A 21,357-nucleotide genomic window follows, 5' to 3' on the forward strand; every position below is an offset into this window, starting at 1 on the left:
TTGATGATAAAATATTTGAAAAAATATAGCCACACGTTAATTTGGGAATTACATTGTGGAAAACTTTCAAATTGAACGGAGGATAGATGAAAAAAAATACGTAGTGTAAAAGTATTTGTGAAATGTATATGAATATTTTTTGTGGTTGTAACTGTTGTACTTGGATACATGACATAGACAGGATGTGTGCTACATGGAGAATTAATCAGGAATAATCACATGACATTACACATATTTATTCCTCATATTCAACTTTTTGGAATGTCGAGTTTATGGTTTAGTGTTGTCGTCATCTGTTCGCCTAGCCTCAAGGGAGGATGTCTAGCACAATTACACTTTTGAAAATCTTCAAAGAATAGTTTTTTTTCTGAAAGCAGACAATCTGACGGAACCGGAAACATTGACATGATGTCTACCTATTCAAACAGAATCAGATTTGTTCATAATATGCAAGTAAAATAGGAAAATATTTTTTTTCAAAATAGCTTCAAAGTCCGAAAATGTGTAAGGATGTTCGCAAAACAACTGGTGTGTTTATGAAGGCCCAGAACACGACTTGATTTCTTCATGTTATGGAACTGACATTTTATCCAATTGTGGAAAATGTTATTAGTTATTTCGAAAAGAGAAGATGGTGCACATATTCATCACAATAGTATACTCGATGTTGTGATGCATAATACATTCGATTTCTTATCCAGTGCAAAGAACGATGAAATACTATTCAAGAAGTAGGTAAGTAATAAAAAATGTGAACAAGGGTAAGCATTCTAACGAAATATCAAGAAATGCACAGCACATTCAAGTCCACACTTCAAACAAATTTATACATTGGATAAACAACAGTATTAAGATATGAATATTGGGCACATTTCCTATGCAGTCTCACCTTTAAATAAAAACAGAGTTTCTTATTTAAAAGCAATCACATATTGTGACATATATATAGTACCTGTATACAATGAAACATATACTGGGGATAAACACAATATAGCCATTATTTATAAATATATCTAAGTACAAACCAAATGTCAAGACAATTACACAAACTACCTTAACTGCCCATCATGTTTGTTATTGACAGTGTTATTTTATGATGAAATAATCGACTTAAGACATGACATTTCGAAGGATCGGTTTTCTTGTGTATTTAATCATCCTACAACAAAAAAAACAACATGTCTTCCAAATTGAAATCATTTGTTTTAACCAAGCGATACCGATGAATTCAATCATTGATGTGACTACATGAACTTGATTTTGCGTATCTGACTTTCACCACACACATACAGTGTGTCATGCCTATCTACATGTATCGCGCAAAAAACACAATGTGCGGCCTGTGACGTGGCAACATCTCCGACATACTCCGCTGAATCTGTCAGCTGTATCATCTTCTTGGCTTTCATGTCTGCAAGCAAGATGTCTCCTGTGCTGGTAGTTGTGATACCAGCAGGCATACTGAGAGCTCTGTCTCCGGTAGGGGCGTATCTCCACACAACACCCCCCTCTGGCGTCACACATGTCACAGACTTCTTCTCACAGTCAGACACGAGTATGTTGCCCTTGTTGTTGACACACATGTTGTAGGGCATAGCAAACAATGCATCCTTGTTGTGTGTGGTGACTGACCTCAGCACGTGTCCCGCCATGTCCAGGATATCGACACAGTCATCAGTACCTGCTGCGAGAGATGAAGGACCCAGAACAGCGAGACTTATGTACGTTTTGCTTGTTGTTATAGTCGACACGAGCTTCAGGTCTGGGGTCACTTCAACTGTGACAATCTCACGGGACGCAGCAACAGAAACCAGCACCTGGTTCTCCTTCAACCGTGTTACACCACATAGCAGTTCACCCAGGGGGAGTTTACTATGACATGGCTTCTTTTTTCTGGTGTAGAAAGATTTCAATGAATTGTTCCCCATGTCACTGACTACAATTGTTTGTATACCGTCTACAAATAGAACTGTGATGTCCTGTAGATCCGGTTTCCCCTCATCACTCGCCATCCTTCCATCTATCATGTCCACCCGCACTGGAGACGGCAGACATGTACTTTGATCCTGGCGTGTGACGTCAATCTTCCCCAACTGAAGCTCATTCAGGATGTACTGGATATTGTCCATGTCAGGCATAAACCTGATGCCATCTATTTCCTGTTTGTCTACTGTGTCTGTGTCCCTGAAATCCCCCAACTCCACAACCCTCGACTCCCAGGCCTGATACGCATCATACAGGTCCTTCTCACAGTCCGATACCAAGGCCTGGTCAATGAACTCACAATGTTGTTTGGACATCTGCATCTCAATCTCTTCAGATTTAACAACTGCTTTAAGTTGCTTAGTTTGTTTGTCTGAAATATCCCTGACTTTATTTATCAGTTGGTTTTCTTTCTGCTTGATGTTGGCGATGACTCTCTCAACAACAGATTTGATGTGACTTTCTGCTGCTACTTTGTTTTTCTCAATTCCGCTAACCTTCTTGTTTGTTTTCTGAACAATTGTTTGTTTCCTATGTATATTCTTTGACAATACATTAGCCTTCTCTCTCAAATCGTGGGTCATGGTTGGCAACATTGACTCTAAGGTAACGACAGACTCACATTGCCTGTGGTAAATAACACAACATGTCTGACACACGGCTTTGTGGCAGTCTTTACAGACAAGCTTTATAACTTCATCCTTGTGTTCCCTGCACATGACCTTACGCCTCCTCTTCACCTTCACCTTCCCGGAAAGGTCACAGATCTCATGGCCATGTGATGCAGGATTTGCACGATGCATCTTGACACATCTCTCGCAGAGAGACACTTTACAATTGGAACACCATGAGGCTCCCGGAGTTGTCTCCCCTAACTTCTCACACACTGAGCAACATGAAGCGGAACCTGTAAGTGGACATGTCTGTAGTTATTTGACAGATCATAATATTTGTTTTATAAATCAAAAGTTTAAAACTCGAAGAAAGATAATGCCCTTATCTATTTTCAAGTAAGTTGAAGCAGGTGGGTTAGGGTGGGAGATTAAGTGCTGGTCCATCACGCTGAAGACTCGGGTTGGAGCCGAATTCTTGCCACGATGCATGCTAATAGTGGCGTAATACTTAACTCACTCACTCACCTAACAGGTACATTTACACTTTACAAGCGTGAAGTACTGATCAATATTATCTATTTGTAACATTCTATAATTACCCTTTACAGACAGTGTCATTTGTAGACCTTTTTAGACAATTTGTTTTCCAGTGCATTATGGGTCACCTTAATATATATTTATATACATTATGGTAGCGTCAAGTTCGCCGCCAATAATCAACATGGCAATAAGTAGTTGCATGGCCAGTGCACACTGACCTTAAGAAAATACACATTGCATCTTTGTTCCTAAGACTTGTTTACAGTTTACAGAGGCATGCTTTTGACAAATTCGTTTTATAGATAATGTATATTTTCTGGTGTTGTTTAGTTGTTATCCTTGGAACAGTCTGTTGCTGTTATGATATCATTATACTATACTTAAAAAACAAGCAACATTTAATCTTACAATGCCATAAAAATATTTTTATTACAAGATGTATGTTTGCAAAATTCATACAAAAAAACAAAACTAATACCTGTTTTGACAACGTCAGCTTGTGTGTCAATCAGCCCCTGTATAATAATGCTGGGTTTGATCTGCCCCGCCCACTCCTCCACAGGCCTGCTGGGGCTGGGGACCTTGGTATCTTGTCGACAGAAGGCACAGGGGATCGTCTTGGACTGTATAGCATCTGGTCTGGTTTTGATGTATCCTGTGACACATTTCCTGCAGAATGTGTGATCACATCTCAGTGTACAGGGGTCTGTGTACAGTTCCTGGCAGATCACACAAGTGAGGAACTCCGTCACTTTCTCAGCCCGCGACGTCGCCATCTGCAGTAACCTAGAGAATTGTAATGTTTGTAGAATCAAATTGCAGTGTAACATATTAGCATAGTGATTACTGCTATATGTAGGATAGCTCCATCAGACGGGTAACCCACTGATTTAAGCACTTGTTTGCCTTGCCAAAGTACTGGATTCGTTTCCTCACTTTAATACTGCATGTGTTCTCCCGTTTCATATCAATGCCCTTCAGCAAGCCTACAGTGATAACACCACAGCACGCCATTTGGGGGAGAGATTTTAGTCCCATATCGTCACCTCTTTCGACCAGTAAATACTTCCTCCCAACATTTACTGAAACTATTTTGTTTTGCTACTTTGTCTTTGCACCAGTTTCATCTGTTACCAGACTTAAAGACGTCATACGTCGGTAACAAGTTTGAACGGTTGAATGAAGCGCTCCACCAATGGCTGACAAACATGGTTGCAAATCAGTATGATAAATGGGATAGTTCACTCAAACACCATATTTATACGCGGACTGTAAAGTTGAGCGAGGTTAGTTTGAAATGTTGAGCATCATTGATCGAAATTAGGTCTGAAACATCGATTATTGTAAGAATGAAATATAAGGGTAAGAGATTACCTTCGTGTGATTCCGAATCATAAATATCAAATATGACGAATGCATAATACATGTATGTAGTATTCTCGCCAGAAGATCGCACAATGCAATGTTGATTTCATATATATGGTATTTGTGACACGGAAACACACTCAGTTATTACTCTCTATTTCACAAGTACAGCTTGCATAATCAAGAGATGGCATTTGGTTTTGTTGTTCTGCAACACCACACTCAGCAATTTTACAGCTATTTGATGGCAGTCTGTAAATAAGGAAGTCAGATAACCTACTGATCTATGATCTTTGCGATTGGGATACCATAACATGCATCAACCAAGTCCGCGTGCCTCCTGTTAGTCGCCTCTACAATATTGTTAATACTTGTTAATACGCGAAATACGGTAGAGAGGGCTTGAGTATCAGGGTCTGGTTGTGAAATGGACGTTTCATATTCACATAACGCCAACACCTTTCGTCGATATAAAGCTATGGTAATGAAAGTTTAAAATATACGCTTGAAATTACCTTGATAGTTGGACATAATTGTACTATGGGTGAAGCATTTTTAGGTCAAGAGCCCATAAAAAAACAAAAGTACAACTGCAGTTATGTGCACAGGGTACACAGTAGGCCCAGACAACTATCTAGCTACCATATCGCCTCATCCAGTCATGGCATAAAATCAGTTTGTCAACTGAGGACTGCGGATCGACCATTGAGAAAATGTCTTACGGCGCACTTATACGTCTTGGATTGGCTGTGAATAATAGAATATGTTTAAAATATCTATACCAATCTCTTCCATAATCATTAACCTCCCCCAAAATACTTTGGCTGGCCCAACGAAATCTCAACTGGTTTATGTTTTTTCACCTGGAATCCTTACGTCTTGATCTAAAATACAAGGTTTATAATAGACAGACCTTGAATACATTGGAAGATTCCAGCTTGACGCAAGTGTACACATTTATGTGAGACAAAAACTATTCAATTTCAGATATTTTCCATGTCAAATGATGTACCATCAAATGTAATCGTGTAATATTCGTAATATTAACTGATGTTGAAAGTGTAAAGTAATCGTGTACATATGTATATATTTATACCATGTTATGTCCAGTACAAACACTAAACCTACCTCTGAGTTGTCCCCTGTCCTGTGTTTGTGTGATATCTTTCTAGTCACAAGATCAGTATACGCCCACACCATGTGATCTGCCTGTGTAAATCAGATTAGTAATGTTATCTTTGACACTGGTCTTCACAAGATAAACAAATCAGATAGACAGTGCAGACTCGTTTGTAAGAAGAGTGGTGTGTCTCTGAAGCATATTTGTTGGAAGAAGTGAACGTTTGGAGCCAAATTGTCATAGTAAAGACACCGTGTTTTTGCTCCTCCATACACGATGCACGATGCAAATCTTTCCACTGAGTCTTCTGGTAGGGTTAACCTGGTATGTGGGATCAACATCGTGGAATAGTTGGGTGATATTTAAGGATTTTGAGGACAAATTGTATAAAATCGTGAAGCAAACTTAATCGTCCTTTCGTAGATTAAAAAGCGAACATGCCGTTCGCCAATCACGCGGCAAACAACCATCTTGGAATAGTGACTGGCACAAGCGTGAATTGGAAATTGAATTTTGGGTGCCGATGGCTATATTATCACTGTTACTTTAGCACGGGACAAAATATATGTTGTAATAAAGTGTAACATCGGCGAGGCTTGTTTCCTGATTGACGAAGTCTGTTGAAGGTTGACCTTGACGTGAGTTTCAAAGTTGTAGACCAGTTCATTTGTCATTCGTACTGTTTTGGCTCTTGTTTTAACATGTCGTCACTTCCTTAACCCGTATTGATTATCATGAATGAGTTTTCGTCATCATATTCAGATAGTCTATTGTTAAAAATACCACAGTAGAGTTTATATGACACACTTGCAAAACTAACACCACAGTAAGAAAACGTTTCTCTGACGTGAGAACTGGACAGGACTTGGACCAACTAGAGGGTACATACCAGTCTCCAGTCAGAATAACCTGTGAAGGTATCCAATACAACCGTTATGTTTAAAACATCAACTGATATATTATCACATCCAGGCCAAATTCAACTTGTGCGTGACGTGTCTCACTTCTTCCAGAGTTATTGAGGTATTAAAGTCTATCTACGTTGTCCTATATAATCACTGATTGTTTGTGAGAATAATCGTGGATTGGAATAGTTTACATCCCTCCTTCAGGCCAACTACTGGCAACACAGCGCTCTCCCCCTACCTGAACATTAACAACAGATCTACAGATACAGAACATAACAGAACAGGCTATGAACAGAGCATAAGGAGGAGTTTTCATGGCGGCAATATATCAAAGAATCTGGCGACAGAAATGAGACATTATATGTATGTATGTATGTATGTATGTATGTATGTATGTATGTATGTATGTATGTATGTATGTATATGTGTGTGTGTGTGTGTGTGTGTGTGTGTGTGTGTGTGTGTGTGTGTGTGTGTGTGTGTGTGTGTGTGTGTGTGTGTGTGTGTGTGTGTGTGTGTGTGTGTGTGTGTGTGTGTGTGTGTGTGTGTGTGTGTGTGTTATTCATGTCTGGGAGACCATAGGCTCATGTACATTTCAGTTATATATAGTAACACACAACTGAGGCAAATTACATTGAGAATAATACAAAGGATACAATGTTAGGTCTTTGTACGTAATAATAGAGCTTCCTTCACATACGTAATTATATTTCTGAGTGTACAGCCATTTTGGCTATTTTAGAGATTGCTAAAAGTATTAATACATTGATTGTTATAGAATCTTACATGAATATACTTTTGTCTTTATGATGCGTAAAACGGGCAGACAAACACAAAATTGGCTTCGTCCTCAATACAACCATTGTTAAATAGCTGACAAAAGCGTTGTGAATAAACAATAACCTCTCTTCTGCCCAGATTACTCCGCAAAGGCAATTCACTTAATCTCAAAAGGCACAGCATACGTCTATGGTCTCTATTTCTGAAAGCTGTAACATAATATTCCATATCCAATAATATTTTGACGTGTGAATAATACCTTAATTTACAAGACTCATAAATTTTCATAAGTATGCTGTTTTTTACAATCCAACAAACGCTGTCTAAACAGCTGCAAGAATCAATTAACATCACCAATATTCTGTTCGTGCTACACATAACCAAATCCATAAATGTCGAGTTAATATTTAACATTAGTTTTCCGAGAAGATATGTTTCTACATTTAAATAACGTGGTCATTTTGAAAATTATGGTCGATAAATGTAATAAGGAGATAATAACCTTCTTGTTTAATTTAAATACACACAAGTAAATACCTAATGATATTACATATGCAGTATCATTTGATAGACATAGTAAACATTTTCTTTCCAAAAGAGAAATGTTCTGTCATCTTCGCGTTTCATCAGGTCGGCAGTGACAAGAAAGTCTGACATGATCATGAACGGAACTAGTTTTACATTTATTAGATAAATTGTGTGGATAAAATTTAATGTAAGTATTTTGTTTAATTGTCTTATAGAATCTGCTTGTACTTTCTCGGCCAGATTTCATTTTTGAATATATAGATTTGAAACAGTATATTTCTTTATTTTATGGGGGCGGTCAGGTAGCCTAGTGGTTAAAGCGTTCGCTGGTCACGCCGAAGACCCGGGTTCCATTCTTGACATGGGTACAATGTGTGAAGCCCATTTCTGGTGTCCCCCGCCGTGATATTGCTGAAATATTGGTAAAGGCGGCGTAAAACCATACTCCCTCACTCCCTCACTACAGCGACATTAAAGCCTGTCTTGCCTCTGATGCTATCGTGTGTAATGCTACAAGTTTATGTCTTTCTGGTCACATGCACATTTCGCAGTTTACGTGGCATGCTCAAATCACTGAAGAATATTTGACATGTTATCAAGAGCCATACTAAACCAAGCTGTCCATCACAGAATGATGACATGAATAACATAACTATGGCCATTACTGCCAGCAGTCCTAAAAAGAGTTTATTAGATGCAGAAGTGGCTGGGCATAGTGGACTCAGGGAATTCAACATTGGGATGCGAGACGCCCAAGATTACTTCAACCGCTATGAATATGTCTGATTGTAATAAATGAATCGGAAACCGAAGCAAATGCATAAAACAAACATTGGAATAAAGCAAAAAAGCAGCAACAGTATTGTTTCAGGATACTGCCTAAGTGAATTCCAGTGATGGTCTTTCAACAAGGGTCATTGTTCAATGATTTGTCTTCATTGTGGCAGGGGCGGTCGGGTAGCCGAGTGGTAAAAGCGTTTGCTCGTCACGCGGAAGATCCGGATTCGATTCCCCAAATGGGTACAATGAGTGAAACCCATTTCTGGTTTCCCCCGACGTGATATTGCTTGAATATTGCTAAAAGCGGCGTAAAACTATGCTCACTCACTCACTCATTGTGGCAAGTTTTCAAAGTTTGTTGTTTAGTCACATCAAAACAATTGGAATGTTTTCAATCTTGTCTTGTGTTATTATTTAATTTCTTAAATAATGTATTCTTTGTAAACCTAAATCAATGTGGCTCCTTAAATTTTAATGTGGCTCCTTAAAGTTTGAAATTGTGGTGTGATATTGCACATGATATTGCTAGAATATTGCTAAAAGCGGCGTAAACCCATACTCACTCACTCACCCACTCACTCACTCACTCAATAGTTGAACTCATTATCTAATAACTTACTGGCTCTGCTGTTAAAAACAAGGTTGTTGTTTCCACACAATTAAGGTTTTGCCATGTAGAGATGAACTAATACTAAATACATGACTTATTGTGACAATGTGAGGTGAGGCTTGATTAATGCCAATAAAGCTCACAAAGGTGTGACATTGTCGTCATTATTTGAAATGCACACGTGTTTCCTATTGTAACAATATCCAGTGTGGGCAGAGGCTGTGTAGACAGATTGTCTTATTGTGATCATCAGAAGAAACAGTGGCCTACAACAGTATTGTGCATGTGTCTGCCAGCTGTGTCCTGTGTTACCAGTTTATATCTGGAGAGATAGTGACGCTGTGGCCTATAACAGTATTGTGCATGTGGCTGCCAGCTGTGTCCTGTGTCACCAGTTTATATCTGGAGAGATAGTGACGCTGTGGCCTATAACAGTATCGTGCATGTGGTTGCCATCTGTGTCCTGTGTCACCAGTTTATATCTGGAGAGATAGTGACGCTGTGGCCTACAACAGTATTGTGCATGTGGCTGCCAGCTGTGTCCTGTGTCACTGGTTTATATCTGGAGAGAGATAGTGACGCTGTTGCCTATAACAGTATTGTGCATGTGGCTGTCAGCTCTGCCCTGTGTCACCAGTTTACACCTGGAGAGAGATAGTGACGCTGTTGCCTATAACAGTATTTTGCATGTGGTTGCCAGCTGTGTCCTGTGTCACCAGTTTATATCTGGAGAGAGATAGTGACGCTGTGGCCTACAACAGTATTGTGCATGTGGCTGCCAGCTGTGTCCTGTGTCACCAGTTTATATCTGGAGAGAGATAGTGACGCTGTGGCCTACAACAGTATTGTGCATGTGGCTGCCAGCTGTGTCCTGTGTCACCAGTTTATATCTGGAGAGAGATAGTGACGCTGTGGCCTACAACAGTATTGTGCATGTGGCTGCCAGCTGTGTCCTGTGTCACCAGTTTATATCTGGAGAGAGGGACGCTGTGGCCTATAACAGTATTGTGCATGTGGCTGCCAGCTGTGTCACCAGTTTATATCTGGAGAGAGATCGTGACGCTGTGGCCTATAACAGTATTGTGCATGTGGCTGCCAGCTGTGTCACCAGTTTATATCTGAAGAGAGGGACGCTGTGGCCTATAACAGTATTGTGCATGTGGTTGCCAGCTGTGTCCTGTGTCACCACTTTATATCTGGAGAGAGATAGTGACGCTGTGGCCTATAACAGTATTGTGCATGTGGCTGCCAGCTGTGTCCTGTGTCACAAGTTTATATCTGGAGAGAGATAGTGACGCTGTGGCCTACAACAGTATTGTGCATGTGGCTGCCAGCTGTGTCCTGTGTCACAAGTTTATATCTAGAGAGAGGGACGCTGTGGCCTATAACAGTATTGTGCATGTGGCTGCCAGCTGTGTCACCAGTTTATATCTGGAGAGAGATATTGACGCTGTGGCCTATAACAGTATTGTGCATGTGGTTGCCAGCTGTGTCACCAGTTTATATCTGGAGAGAGGGACGCTGTGGCCTATAACAGTATTGTGCATGTGGCTGCCAGCTCTGTCCTGTGTCACCAGTTTATATCTGGAGAGATAGTGACGCTGTAGCCTATAACAGTATTGTGCATGTGGCTGCCAGCTGTGTCCTGTGTCACCAGTTTATATCTGGAGATAGTGACGCTGTGGCCTATAACAGTATTGTGCATGTGGCTGCCAGCTGTGTCCTGTGTCACCAGTTTATATCTGGAGACAGGGACGCTGTTGCCTATAACAGTATTGTGCATGTGGCTGCCAGCTGTGTCCTGTGTTACCAGTTTATATCTGGAGAGATAGTGACGCTGTGGCCTATAACAGTATTGTGCATGTGGCTGTCAGCTGTGTCCTGTGTCCCCACTTTATATCTGGAGAGAGATAGTGACGCTGTGGCCTACAACAGTATTGTGCATGTGGCTGCCAGCTGTGTCCTGTGTCACCAGTTTATATCTAGAGAGAGGGACGCTGTTGTCTATAACAGTATTGTGCATGTGGCTGCCAGCTGTGTCACCAGTTTATATCTGGAGAGAGATCGTGACGCTGTGGCCTATAACAGTATTGTGCATGTGGCTGCCAGCTGTGTCACCAGTTTATATCTGGAGAGAGGGACGCTGTGGCCTATAACAGTATTGTGCATGTGGCTGCCAGCTCTGTCCTGTGTCACCAGTTTATATCTGGAGAGATACTGACGCTGTAGCCTATAACAGTATTGTGCATGTGGCTGCCAGATGTGTCCTGTGTCACCAGTTTATATCTGGAGATAGTGACGCTGTGGCCTACAACAGTATTGTGCATGTGGCTGCCAGCTGTGTCCTGTGTCACCAGTTTATATCTGGAGACAGGGACGCTGTTGCCTATAACAGTATTGTGCATGTGGCTGCCAGCTGTGTCCTGCATGCACCACCTGTCACATGGCTGTAAAACAATACATGATAAATGGGACACTTCACTCAAACACTTTATTCATACGCGGTTTCTGAAGTTGAGTGAGATCAGGTTGAACATCACTGATCGAGATTATTAGAAGAATGAAGATAACCCTCATGTGATTCCGAATCGTAAATATGAAATATGAGGAATGCACGGTGTGTTGTATGCTCGTTACAGGGTCGAACAATTCTATATTTATTGTATAAATTATGATATTTATGATACGGAAACACAATCATGTATTATTCTCTACATGTGTTTTGTTGTGTTTGTTGTTTAACGCCACACTCAGAACTGTTCCAGTTATATGACGGCGATCTGTAAATTATCGCGTCTGGACCAAACAAGGTTGTGACATCAGGAGCATCGATCTAGGTAATTATGACACGATGACATGACACAGTACGACAAGCATTGATTGCCCATTCTAACCCGGATCTTCATGGGGAACACAGATATGCATGTGTTAACTATACATGTCACTATATACTGGTACAATTCAACTTCTTATTCAGGGATATTTAATGCAAGGTAATTATTGTGAAAATATTTTGCATAAATGCTGGCATGATAGATTGCGTTGAACTGACAGGTTGTTGTATGAAGGCAGTACATACACTGGTGTATAGATGTGGAAAAAAAGGATAATGCACCATTCCTGCAGCTTAATGCGATATTGATAAAAACTGTTCATACATGAAACACGACAACGCAAGATACGAGTGTCAGGGTCTGGTCGTGAAATGGTTGTTTCCAACGGCAAGAGCTACGATAACGAATGTTTACAAAAGACACTTGCAATCACCTTGCCAGTTTTTCTATAGGTATTTTTACGTCAAGAGCCTATCAACAGCGAAAGTACAGCCGCAGCTCTGTGCACACAGTAGGACCAGAGTTCACTCTCTACAACCATCTAGCAGCGGCGGTTATCACTTCATAGTATAGAAACAGTTTGTCTATATGTCTCTACTGAGGGCTGCGGGTCGACCAGTTAGAAAATGACTTACACTTCTTGATCTCCGGTTGGCTATAAATTGTAAAATATATATTTGATGTCTTCTCTCTTCCTAAATCATTTACCTCCAAACACATATACTTTGGCTGTGCTAGCGAAACATCGACCAATATTAATTATCAACGAATGTTTATTAATAATGTGTTAGGTAATGATTTTTATATTACGGAATTATTCCGTGTTATGTCCAGTGCGAACACCAAACCAACCTCTCAGTTGTCACCTGTCCTGGGTTGATATGATATCGTTCCAGTCACAAGATCAGTATACGCCCAACCGTGTGATCTACTTGTGTAACTCAGACTACTAATGTTATCTATGAGATAGGAGGGAAAAGAAACAAAAAGCAGACAAATAGTGCAGACTCCTTTTCAAGAAACGTGGAATGTCCCTGAAACAATTTTGGTGGAAGTAGTGATCTTTCCAAGCCGAATTTCCAAAGTAAACCCACCGTCCTTATGCTCCTCCTTGCACGACATATATCTTTCAACTGAGTCTTATGGTATCGTTAACCTGGTACGTTCGATCAACACTGTTGGTAAGGGAGGGAGATACTTATTGGTTTTTAGGACAAATTGTATAAAATGTTGCAGTAAAGTTAAACGTTCTTTCGTAGATTTACAGACGAAAATGCGTCGGGTGCGTTTCTGTTGTAGGCAAGGATATATGCTGTTCATTTACACTGTGTTACTTCGCGTCTCATGCAGAGATACCTTTAGCTGATATGTAACTGGCATTCGTCGAATTAAAATCGTATTAAACTTCAATTGATCTTATTTCAGTCATGCTTCACATAACATTTAACGATATTTAAGCAAACAGAGAAATACTTGTCATACGGGCTATATCCCGAACTGACTTTGACCTTGTCCACAGCGCTGCCAAGTTTACGTGCACAGCAAACTACATTCGCTACACTTTAATATCAGTATGGACATCTCTGAGATGTGCCTGCAATGCTAATCATCATCAATCGGCGTATCGCGAAGTGTCTGCGTTCAAGAATCACGCCACGAAAGAGAAAGGCTGACCATGATGTGAGCTGACAAATCTAGAAACATAATCGGGGCGAACCGGGATTCGAACCCACAATCATAGGTTTCTGTCGTGCCCAAGGGACGCAACTCTGCACAGCGAATCGCGGCGCCTTAGACGACTGGGCCACCCGTGCCCCCTATAGACCATGGAAGTGATCATAAACTTGTTATAAATGAAACAAGAGGCATGTGACTTTCTGACTTTAAAAGGGCAACAATACTCCAACTTTCTGATGCGACGTAAACTTTTAACTCACTTTCTTAGCAGATTCCAATAAGTAAGTCAAACAAGTCAAGGTTATAGTCCATTATATGGAAACTCTGAATCTGCGAAGAAAGAGCCATCCACTTTTCAATACTTTCAATATTGGAGTGTTGTTCTGCACTCGACAACGTTAGGGCTGAAAGATTAACACAGATATTGGTGAGGTCAGCTGTCACCTAATTTGGTGAAGTCCAAATGGTTCTGGATATATTGTTGCTGGTGGCAAAAGGGTTCAGGACATTTAAGATAAGGTTGGGGTGGGTCTGCTTGCATTTTGTCAAGTAATGCAAACACCTGTTTAGTTGTTTTGTTGTAGTTGTGTATGACGGCACAATGACAGAACCTGTCCGGACGTGCAGTATTGGGATACATTCCATGTGCTATAGGGAGAATTACGTAAGATCAAGTAAAACCTACGGTGAACAAAAGTTATTATAATTGCATGCACAAATCTAATTGTGTTGATAGACGTCATATAATTGTTCCAGATTCCTTGACCGTGTGCTTTGTTAGAATATTCAACAATTTTGCAAACATAACACTTTGGTTTTAGTTGTCATGACATGCTCATAATACTAATCTTATACATTAAGCAGGTTCAAAACATAATTCGAACCTCAACAGACAGGCAGATGGCTACTAGGGCTGAGATGAGTCCAAATTTACTACCCAGGTACCTGACTCCCTATTACCTGACCCTACCCAGGTACCCGACCCCCTATTACCTAACCCTACCCGGGTACACTACACCCTGGTCTGACCCGACCAGGAAACCTGCTGTAGGATTCGAGTAGGGTAGAAAATGCCTGATTAGAAATGTTTTACCGGAGCCCTTGCAAAACAACTTTCGATACATGTATATACGAACTGATTATGCATACACTGAAATTGACTGAAGCTTCACCTTTACTCAGATATATAAATGTCAGAAGGAATACGTGGATCGTCAGAAAGAAATAGGAAACATTAGTGATTTGTGGTGTAGCAATGGAGTTTTAGTGTTATTGAACATTATATCAAGTGACTAACTACGGGTCCGGGTAATCTTGTGGGTGCCAAGATCCAACCCAGGACCCACCTAACCCAGCCCTAATGGCTAACAAAATAAGTGTACGAGGTGAGATTCTATTTCCAACCTTTTCAGCTGTAAAGAGTAATATCAAGTGTATCCGGCGTAAAAAAGTACAGCTGACCAGCTCCAGTGGCAGAGAGAAAAGGTATGCCAGTTCATCGTGGCGTCATGGTAACCGATGATGTCAGACTGGTCTGCAAAACATTGTGACGCAACTTTAATGTAGCGGTACCTCCTGTGGAATCCAGTTATGGATTAAGAATTTACTTCAATATGTTTTTGCGTGCATGGACGTGTAAGTACATGACAGACAATGGTATAGGGTCATGTTTTTTATTTGTGAAAAATACATTCTGCTCTTGCTGAGTGTAAATGCTATTTATAACGATACAATGATTATGTGTGCGGTACAAACAAGTAAAAGAAATCGATTGAAGTTTTCTTTCAATGATTTCAATGATTTTATTTAAACTGGGGACTATGCATATCACGGGCGAGCCACCGCGAATTCCTACGACGTCACGCAAGTAGTTCGCTAGTGGGCGTGGGCTAATGTTATTTCAGGTTAACCAATCTATTGCAACGGACTCGCTTGCAATTTATTTATTTAAGAATTAACTTAACAATATTTATTGTGTTTGGAGGTATAAACCTAAAAAAAACTTGTGCGCATACCATGCGTTAATCTGTGTATAAAACGCAGAGTGTGCTAGCCCTCTAAGCACAAAAATACATTTTACAAGTCAACAAAAACAACTTCAAAGGCTGTCTATTAAGTCATTAACAAAAACAAAGAGCAGACGATTCAAAATATCACAATGTACAGCGCAATAGTGCAACACAAGATCTGCCAACTCTATTATCAGCCAGTCATGAAACAAATCCGAGGGTGTGCGTGGCCTAGTGTTTGTTCAGTTTATGCAGAGTAAACTAAATCTATTTTATGGTCTCTGATTATGGAGCAGAAGAACAAAAATAATTTCATTTTTAAACAAGCAATAACATGGAATCACTTACAATTTTTTTTTTGACAACTGAATAATGAATGTACTATGCCTACAACACTATTATAATCTGTATAGATATGGATACAATTGTAGAAGTGTTTCCACCGTACAAGTATAATTCAGGAGCTATTTGTTATTAAGTGGCTCACCATAACGTTCCACAAAGCAAACTTCATGGCATCACAAACATCCTACATGGAACACCCTATCTACTATCTAGTAAAGTAAAAACATTCTATGACCACGGTGCAATGGACCATGTACCTAACATGGTACTGAATGGAGCTGGGACGAGTCCAAATCTACAGCCCGGGTAACCAACCCGACCTGGGAACCCGCTGATGGTCTCAAGAGATTGGAACTCATTAGTGCCATTAAACAATATATCAAGTGACCACCCACAGGTCCAAGTAGTCATGTGAACACTTCAATAACAAGTAAACCATATCATATCTACTAAGAATAGAGTGAAGTATTGGTATCTCTTGAGCAGATTGAGATCAAACCACGGGCTTTTCGCCTTCCCGGCCGACACTGTACTTACTGGAAGACGGAGGCGATTTAATAAAGAGAACCAGGCTGCTAAACACATAATGTGATGTGTAAGGATGTGGAAATAATGTCTGTGGATACACCTTTGTATAATCATTCACACCCCAATCGGAAGAGTCCATTTTGAGTTGTTATAGTGAATTTAACGCCAGTGATAGTGATGACTGAAGTCATGCTATCATTGATATGACTACATGAAGTTTACTTCGTGTATCTGACCTTCATCACACACAAACAGTGTGTCATGTCTATCGACATACAATCCCCATGGATCACAGCCAATGTCCTTATGATCCGTGACACAATCCCCTGTCTCTGTCAGTCTTGTAACCTTACTGATGTCTGCAAGCAGGATGTCTCCTGTTGGAGAAGTTGAAATACCAAAAGGGTCGAGTGATCCGTCTCCAGTAGGGGCGTATCTCCACACAACATCTCCCTCTAACGTCACACATGTCACAGACTGCTCCCCCCTGTCAGACACGAGTATGTTGCCCTTGTTGTTGACACACATGTAGTCGGGGCAGGCAAACAGTGTCTCATTGTTGTGTGTAGTGACTGACCTCAGCACGTGTCCCCCCATGTCCAGGATATCAACACAGGCGACACCACCTGCTGCTAGAGATGAAGGTCTCAGAACAGCTAGACTGAAGTACGCCTTGCTTGTTGTGATGGTTGAGAGCAGCACCAGCTCTGGGGTCACTTCTACTGTTACAATCTTCGAGGAGTCAGGGACAGCAACCATCACCAGGTTCTCCTTCAACTGTGTTACACCACGTGGAGAGTTATCCAGGGGAAGTCTACTTTGACGCAGTTGATTGTTTCTAGTGTAGAAGGATTTCACACACTTGTTCCTTCTGTCAGTGACTACAACTGTCTGTATACCATCTACAATCAGGACTGTGATGTCACGTAGATCAGGCTCCACCTCATCACCCGCCATCTTCCCATCTATCGTGTCAACCAGCAGTGGAGACAGCAGACATGTGCCCTGATCCTGGTATGTGACGTCAATCTTCCCCAGCTGTAGGTCATCTAGGATGTGCTGGACGTTGTCAGTGTCAGGTGTGAACCTGATGTCTCCTATTCTCCGTGTGTCTTCTGTGTCTGAGTCCCTGACATCCCCCAACTCTACAGCCCCCGACTCCCAGGCCTGATACGCGTCATACAGGTCCATCTCACAGTCCGATACCAAGGCCTGGTCAATGAACTCACAATGTTGTCTGTACATCTGCATCTCAATCTCTTCAAGTTTAACATCTGCTTTAAGTTGCTTAGTTTGTTTGTCTGTAATATCCTTGACTTCATTCATCAGCTGTTTTTCTTTCTGCTTGATGTTAGCGATGGCTCTCTCAACAGCAGATTTGATGTGACTTTCTACTGCTACTTTGTTTTTCTCAATTCCGCTAACCTTCTTGTTTGTTTTCTGAACAATTGTGTGCTTTCTATGAATTTTCTTTGACAAATGTTCAGCGTTTTTTCTCAAGTGGTATTTCATTGTTGGCATCATTGACTGAATGGTAACGACTGACTCACATTTCCTGTGGTAAATAACACAACATGTCTGACACACAGCTTCGTTGCAGTCTTTACATACAAGCTTTATAACCTCATCCTTGTGCTCCCTGCACACGACCTTGCGCCTCCTCTTTACCTTGACCTCTCCTGAAAGGTCACAGATTTCATGGTCATGTGATGCTGGATTTGCAACATGCATCTTGGCACATCTCTCGCAGAGGGACACTTGACACTCAGAACACCATGAGGCTCCCGGAGTTGTCTCCCCTAACTTCTCACACACTGAGCAACATGAAGCGGAACCTGTAAGTGGACATGTCTATAGTTATTTGACATATCAGGACAATATTAATATAAATTAGAAGATTGAGAATCCAGGTAAAATCACCCCCTCTCAACTATTTTCAATGCACGAATAGGGCGGTGGGTGTAGGCTTGGAGTTTCAAGTGTTGGCTCGTCACGCCCATGGGTTTGATGTGTGAAGCCCCATATTGGCATGATTGACAGTGGCGTGAAACTGAACTCATTCACCCAGTTATGTACATGTAGTTTTAACAGGTACAATTGCACTTATAAGTGTACAGTTCTGATCACTATCATCACGGGCGGTAGGGAAGCCTTGTGGTTTAGGTGTTAGCCAGGTTTGATTCTCCACTTGAGTAAAATGTGTGAAGCCCATTTCTGGTGTCCCCCGCAGTGATATCGCTGGAACTTTGCTGAAGGCTGCAAAAATACTCACTCACTCACTCACTCACTCACTCACTCACTCACTCACTCACTCACTCACGCACTCACTATTATCAACCTGAAACATTCTATCATAACAAATACCCTTTTCATAAACTGCCATTTGTAGATGTTTTCCGATAATAATATTTTCAAGGGCTTTATGGATGATCTGATTATATTAGCATCATGTAAAACGATAATAATCAGCAGGCCAGTGCACATTGTCCCGACGTCAAAATATATTGTAAATATGTCTATGCCGCGATTACAGTTGGAGTCATGTTTGTAACAAATTAATATTTTTGTGAAGTCAATTGGTATCATTGAACATATTGTTAACAGCAATACTGTAATTATACTGCATGGTTAAACAAATAACGAGTACCCTTTAACATGCCTTCATTACAAACAGGATTCTTATTAATAGATTTCAGTTTGTGAAATGAATGTGTAATTTATAATATAATAAACCAATACCGGTTTTTACAACGTCAGCTTGAGTGTCAATAAGCCCCTGTATAATGGTGCTGGGTTTGATCTGTCCCGCCCACTCCTCCACTGGCCTGCTGGGGTGGGGGACCTTGGTATCTTGTCGACAGAAGGCACATGGGATCGTCTTGGACTGTATAGCATCTGGTCTTGTTTGGATGTATGCAGTGACACATTTCCTGCAGAATGTGTGATCACACCTTAGTGTACAGGGGTCTGTGTACAGTTCCTGGCAGATCACACAGGTGAGGAATTCTGTAACTTTCTCAGCCCGCGACGTCGCCATCTGTAAAACATAAATAACTGTTCACTTTTCGTAGAAATAATTTCAGCTGAAGTTGTTCCTTCTTTCTAATGGCGTTACATGTGTTTTGTTTGAGACAATAACATTTCTTGAGTGCGACTTCGGGCTAACCCTCCATATCAAGCTGACACGCGATGATATAACTGAAATACTGCATAACGCGGCATAACACCAAACACACTCACCACTAAGTATGCTGAAACGCCTCTGTAAACCCATGTCGAATGAGTAATTTACATATCATTTCTTGTCACAAAAGTAACCATATCGACCAATCCATAGTGCTACAGGAATAACAGATGCTACATAGCGTTACTTCATGTCATGCAAGGTGTTTCAGAAGCGTGTGTCTATGTATTTGTTTATACTATTGTTTCAATAAAATATGTTCCTACATTATAGTTTTTTTTATGAATTCTGTCAAAAGAACAAGCTCGATCGTTGTTTCAACACAATAAAAGATTTACCTTGAATAGATGAACCGAAACTTAATATATGAATATATTGTGATCATGTGAGATCAGGATTGATGTCAGCTTCACTTGTGTAGATGTGGAGATAAACTGTCGTCATTGTTTGAAATGTTCATTTGTTTTCATATTAAAAGCTAACTTTAAAACAACTACCAATAGGGTCTTGTATTGATGACCTGTAATCCACCTCCGTCAACACCAACCAAGCCTTGCTTTACTGATAATGGACACGCCCCCTCACAGTACAATACAAGGGAGGTAACTGTGAACGTTAGTATTCAGGACCAAGTCAACATGTCTTTATTGTGTCATTTTTACACCTCGACGAATGACTTCGTTTACCTGAATGTCAAACATTTGTAAAACCCATAACAATTAAAGAAATTTAAATCAATAAACTTTACATTTTTTTATTTTCTTGGGGCCAACAATTCCTACTTTCGGTTTCACTTCCTTTAATGTTTCGTGTGTTTTTAAGTTTAAATTTAAGAAACACAAACCTTATATAAGTTTGATGCTGTCGATGTCCTGAATATACAGGTATACTAGTTCTTCATGTTAACTGTGTGAGACTAAATTGTATGTCATGGATGCCTTGAAATAACCAAATCCCGCCGAGGTACACACCTGTGCCTACCTGTCCCTTCCGCATGACATACAGGGGAGGTAACTGCGAAATCGCGACTAGTGGTGATTCAAAAGCGATCAAATCTGATGACGACGTAGGTTCCTGGATCGAATCAAGGATGATTCTTATAAGGTCGAAAGAGATCGCACATTTCAATATACACACACAGTACACATTGTTAACAGTATTTATGTAATATCCTAAGATGTTTTACACATTCGTATTTGTACAATTATGTGCGAACATGTACACATGTAATGTTGTTTATAGCATTACAAGAAGTAAAAAGTTGGACAAGCAGCTATATGGAAGGTGTGGCGATCGAGATATGATAGATGTTACAAATAAGAAATATACCACAGATACAATAACTTTCTTGAAACGTAAATAACAATCTTACCAGTATTTCAAAGTAATCCGAACGGGCAAATCAACACACCGTCATGTAAACATCTTAAGCCCGAGAAACATGTAGGTGTTACACCAGTCTTACACCAGCAGGATTCCTATGGCCTCCGTGTGTTACAAAAAATAAATATTAAAAGTCATGTATACTGTTGTGGTCAGAAGCATCAGATCA

The 21,357-nt window shown here is 40.5% G+C and overlaps 2 protein-coding genes across 3 annotated transcripts; both read right to left on the bottom strand.

Moving 5' to 3' along the window:
* Positions 1 to 1,226: 1,226 nt before the first annotated feature.
* On the bottom strand, positions 1,227 to 5,665 carry LOC124132485 (tripartite motif-containing protein 2-like). Its single transcript, XM_048392597.1, has 3 exons — positions 5,631 to 5,665; positions 3,616 to 3,923; positions 1,227 to 2,890 (listed from the first exon to the last, which is right to left on the bottom strand). Exons 2-3 carry the CDS (start codon positions 3,911 to 3,913, stop codon positions 1,245 to 1,247), a joined length of 1,944 nt encoding a protein of 647 aa, XP_048248554.1. The 5' UTR covers positions 3,914 to 3,923; positions 5,631 to 5,665; the 3' UTR covers positions 1,227 to 1,244.
* A 9,740-nt stretch (positions 5,666 to 15,405) lies between these two features.
* LOC124132466 (tripartite motif-containing protein 2-like) lies at positions 15,406 to 20,796 on the bottom strand. 2 transcript variants are annotated; one of them, XM_048392608.1, is made up of 4 exons: positions 20,650 to 20,796; positions 19,361 to 19,658; positions 18,023 to 18,456; positions 15,406 to 17,959 (listed from the first exon to the last, which is right to left on the bottom strand). In XM_048392608.1, the coding sequence occupies exons 2-4, from the start codon at positions 19,656 to 19,658 to the stop codon at positions 16,829 to 16,831; spliced, it is 1,863 nt and encodes a 620-aa protein (XP_048248565.1). In that variant the 5' UTR covers positions 20,650 to 20,796; the 3' UTR covers positions 15,406 to 16,828. The 2 variants fall into 2 exon arrangements, with proteins under 2 accessions (XP_048248565.1, XP_046352332.2); XM_046496376.2 differs by having other exon boundaries at positions 15,406 to 18,456.
* Positions 20,797 to 21,357: the final 561 nt, after the last annotated feature.

This window comes from Haliotis rufescens, unplaced genomic scaffold (assembly GCF_023055435.1).
Source record: "Haliotis rufescens isolate VD_foot unplaced genomic scaffold, xgHalRufe1.0.p SCAF_11, whole genome shotgun sequence".
NCBI classification, from domain to species: Eukaryota; Metazoa; Mollusca; class Gastropoda; order Lepetellida; family Haliotidae; genus Haliotis; species Haliotis rufescens.